Source organism: Dipodomys ordii, unplaced genomic scaffold (assembly GCF_000151885.1).
Source record: "Dipodomys ordii isolate 6190 unplaced genomic scaffold, Dord_2.0 Scaffold62, whole genome shotgun sequence".
Classification (NCBI taxonomy): Eukaryota; Metazoa; Chordata; class Mammalia; order Rodentia; family Heteromyidae; genus Dipodomys; species Dipodomys ordii.
This window is the reverse complement of record NW_012267278.1, coordinates 1,244,771-1,249,098: the sequence shown is the minus strand read 5'-3', so window position 1 is coordinate 1,249,098 and position 4,328 is coordinate 1,244,771. Positions and strand designations below refer to the sequence as shown.

General features: G+C 38.5%; 1 protein-coding gene across 1 annotated transcript in view; it reads right to left on the bottom strand.

Moving 5' to 3' along the window:
• The window catches only part of Ak9 (adenylate kinase 9), an 87,508-nt gene that overhangs the window by 46,723 nt on the left and 36,457 nt on the right, over nucleotides 1-4,328 (bottom strand). The window contains exons 17-18 of the mRNA XM_013022366.1: nucleotides 2,460-2,608; nucleotides 995-1,151 (exon numbers count right to left, since the gene is read on the bottom strand). Coding sequence (XP_012877820.1) covers nucleotides 995-1,151; nucleotides 2,460-2,608 — 306 coding nt within the window. The remainder of the gene's footprint in view (nucleotides 1-994; nucleotides 1,152-2,459; nucleotides 2,609-4,328) is intronic.

Sequence of the window (4,328 nt, the reverse complement as noted above, 5' to 3'; positions counted from 1 at the left end):
GCTAATTATTTTGAAACATATTTTGAACATATGACTTAGTGTTAATGGGGAAATTAAGTATAATTTTTGTCTTATTCATTCCATTCTTGTACTTTGTGTTTAAAAACAGTTATTAAAAAACTTCAGAAGAGGGTTGGAAGCATGGCTCAGTTGGTAGAGCACTAGCCAATGAGTAAAAGGGGCAGGTACTATGTTGGAGTAACAATCTTGGACCTGAAAAAAGAGAGAAAGAATAAAAAGAAAAACACTTCAAAAGAAAATAACTACTTTTGCCTATATTAAATTTTTTTTGGGGGGGTCGGTAGTGGGGCCTGAACTCTGGGTCTGGGCGCTGCCCCTCAGTTCTTCAGTGCAAGACTAGCACTTTACCACTTGAGCCACTGTGCCACTTTCGGCTTTTTTCTTTCTGCTTATGTGGTGCTGAGGAATCGAACCCAGGGCCTCATGCATGCAAGGCAAGCACTCTACCACTGAGCCACCTTCCCAGCCCTTAAAAAATATTTTTAAAGCATTTATTTACAAGTACCCCAATTGTTTAATATTTTAATAGACTGTCTTAAATCTCTATAAAAAGGTATATAAGTTAGTATGGCACAAGTAATGAAAATATAAAGAGATATAATATATTCTATGTCATACTTTTCCCCTAGAAACTCCCATATCACATATAGTTCCTTAAGAATAATCACAATTAAGCCAGACACAAGTGGCTCCTGCTTGTAATCCTAGCTACTCAGGAGGCTAAGATCTGAAGATGGCAGTTCAAAGCCAAGCCAGCCAGCCAAATCCACGAGACTCTTACCTCCAATTGACCACCAACCCAGGCCATCTTGTGAGTGGACAAATACCTCATTTTGTGTACCTGTAACCCTCCAGGGATTAGAGGGTAGCATTTGCACCTAAGGGTTCTTCATTCTGTATTTTAACCAAAAATTACTGTCAGCAATAGAAATTTCACTGCCATGATACATCTTTATGATACATCTTCACCAACCATCATTTTCTGTATCTGTTAAACAGACCACCAAATCAGGTACAGATCCTTTCTCAATCAAGGCTGTCCACAGTTCTTTCACAGTAGGGCAGTTGTCTATGATCCATCCTCCATATTTTGGAGCACCAGGAAACCTGTCTTTGTTTTGTTCGATTACCTGTGAAGAATTGCACATTGACTATCACCATAGCTTGACAAGTCAAGAATTCTATCTTTGGAACTCTGGCTTTGAGAAAGAAAAAAGAGAGTACCTTAATTTTAAAAGAGAAACAATTTTAACATAATGCAATTTTAAGTTTTAAAAGTTAAGAATGAGAACCAAAGCCCGTTAATCACTAAACATAATAAGCTATTTTTGCTGTACATTACTTAGTATCATTGAAAGCAGAGGTTGAGTCTAAAGGTCTGTGGTGAGGCCCGAGTCTGTATGCATGTTTCTGGGAGAAGATACACGGACCAGTCCGAGAGTAGCAAGTTCCTACTCTAGCTTGAGTTTTCAGTGGCAACACCCTTTACCTTCTTCTGTTTTGCTTTTATCCTTCAGTGTAAGAGGAGAGTTACTGAGATGGTAACTAATAGAATAGGAAGGAACTGAGTCAAAGTTCATCCTGTAGGTATTTAGGGAGTTCCACTAAACTCACCCCTTCTCTCTCAATAACAATGGTTTCCACATCAATGGCCGTTAGCAATGTGGACCTGTGAATACACCAATTTTGAAGGCTGTAGGCAAGTTTGTGTACTATCAGGTGTCAATGAATATTTGAAATCAAAGAGGAAGAGATGTCAGAAATGCCATTAATAACACTTTGGCCTATCCAGAGTTACTTAATTTTTTTTTAATTCTTAGAGCTGGGATATGGCAGCAGAGGTCTGCAATGTCAGCTGTTCAGAACCCAGACTAGAAAGATTACTGTAAAGAGTCCTGTAAAAGTTATTGACACTCAAAAAAAATATGGCCCTTGCAGTGTCAGTTCACAGTATTTGGGACTGTTTCCCCTTTTGGCCTAAAATACTGAGTATCTGTCCACCATTTTCCCTAAGAACACACTATGTGTTCATGGTGTCTGGATGATATTTGTTAACCATGGAGCAAAATTTGTCTCACCCTGTAATTGATAAGCTCATAAATACAATAACTTTGCCACTGGCATCATATATACCATCTTTTGACATACTACACTAGATCAAAGATAATCACAGTCAATGAATTAATTTTAAAGATAATTACATCCCATAATTTCTTTATAATGGAAAATTTACTAAACTGCATCAGCAATTAGGTGTACTGGTATACTTCACCTATGATAATGTTGACTATTAAATGTTTATGCACTTGAAAAGCTATACATCTCATTATTGTAAAATAAGACTCTAAAATAATTATACATAGACTAGATGAATATTTTCTTAGTTTCTAAGTCAGTGATGAAAGTTAATATTCTAATATATATATATATATTTTTACCTCTTTGAGGACTTCACGTAAGATCTCAGCATATTTTTCATAAGGCTGTTCAAAATTCACATCCTTTATAAATTTTAGAGTGTCAGCTACTATGGCAACAACATCTGGATGATCTGCATTTATTTTTGCCAGTGAGTCTTCTGTTGAGACTAAAGCAAAACAACTTAATAAGTGAACAGTATTAATACTTGTAGTAGATGGTGCTATTTGCAATAAAATGTGATTGTTAATAACTGACCTGTAGAAAGTATTCTCTTACTGTTACTGTAGCACATGCTTGAAGAAAGGAGAGAAAATGTTCAGTCAGGAACCACAGAATCACAAACTAGCAGTGACTTGCAGCCAGGGGAGTACATGCACATAACAATATGCATGAGGCAAAAAGAAAGTCATGTCAGGCAAGACAAGAGACAAAACCAAGGAAGCCAGAGAGGATGTAGAGAGATCCCAAAGATTCCATAGTCAAGCTAAACACAAGCATCTAGGGACTGAGGCAGAAAACAAGATGCATACTTCCAGTTACAAATAGGAAACATGCAGATGAGATGGTAAAAGGACAGAAGACAGGCAAGTTGGAAGAGACTGGGAGAAAGGTGGTATGGGTTTGCTTGAGTTTTAAATGTGAATCTTTCTTAAATTTGGAGCAGAAGTATCTCCTTGGATGGCTGAGTTGGTTCTTAGGCTTCAGGATGATTGAAATGGCTCTCCTCTCCTGACTGACCACCTGGCTCCTATGTTTCTGCTTCTCAGATATTACCTCAAGGTTCCAACCACTAGTGTCTTTGAATCCAATTGATCTCAGCCCCAAAAACCTCCAAACAGCTTTCAAAGAGAAGCCCATTGCCTTCCTTGCCTTCAGGTGTCCTCAGGGATGGAAAGAGACACAGTTTCCAAGAACTAAAGTCAAGAAATCATAATCTTCCTGTAGATTGGAGCATGAATAGGCAAAGGTAACCAGGAAAATGTGCTAAATGTGAAGAATGATATGTCATTTGCAGGGTTATGAATGGACCTGGAAAAATTATGTTAAGTGGTGTAAGACAGGCTTGGAGAGAAAAATGGCACATGTTTTCTATCATATGTGAAAATTGTATTTAAATTATAAACAGACACGAAAAGGGTCACACTGCTTGAAGTATGGTAGTATGGTATACATGGGAGATTTGTAGAGTGTAACTCATAATTTAACAAAATGATAATCAGCAAGCCAAAACAAGTTTTCAGGTATGCGGGGGGGGGGCATAGGGAAAGGGGTTAGAGGCAGATGAACGGAGACAGAGAAGGTGGGTGAATACAGTCTAATATTCAATGTACATATGTGACAATGGAACCAGGTAACTTGATGGAATGTGTGCAGTTGGACAGAGAAGGGGAAAAAACAATGGAAGAGGTGACATTGACCAAGATGCATTGTACTAATAAGTTGATATATTAAATTGAAACCCTTTCATACAACTACTTAAAGATAATTTTTTTCAAAGAATTGAAGGGGGTTGGGACTCAAGATGGCGATGGGACAGTAGGGAAACACCACACTTCTCTCCAACCAAATAGAGAGTTCAAGTTCCAATGCTCAGTTTCCCCAACAGATCAACAATAGCAAAAAGGCAAACATCCAGAGAAATACAGAAAGTGAAAAAAGAAAAGGAAAAAACTTCAGAACCTATACAAAGATGGAAAATCACATAGACCCTTCCCTCACTGCTTGCTGGCAAGTCACTCTGAGCCAAGCCACCAAAGTGCCCGGCCCGTGGCCACTGGGGACTCCAGAGCCACAGTGGTCCATAGAAGGGCAGCACAGAACATGCCTAAGGCGTTGGACACAGACAAGGTAAATAAGAGACAGAGACCGTGAGACCCAGACTCAGA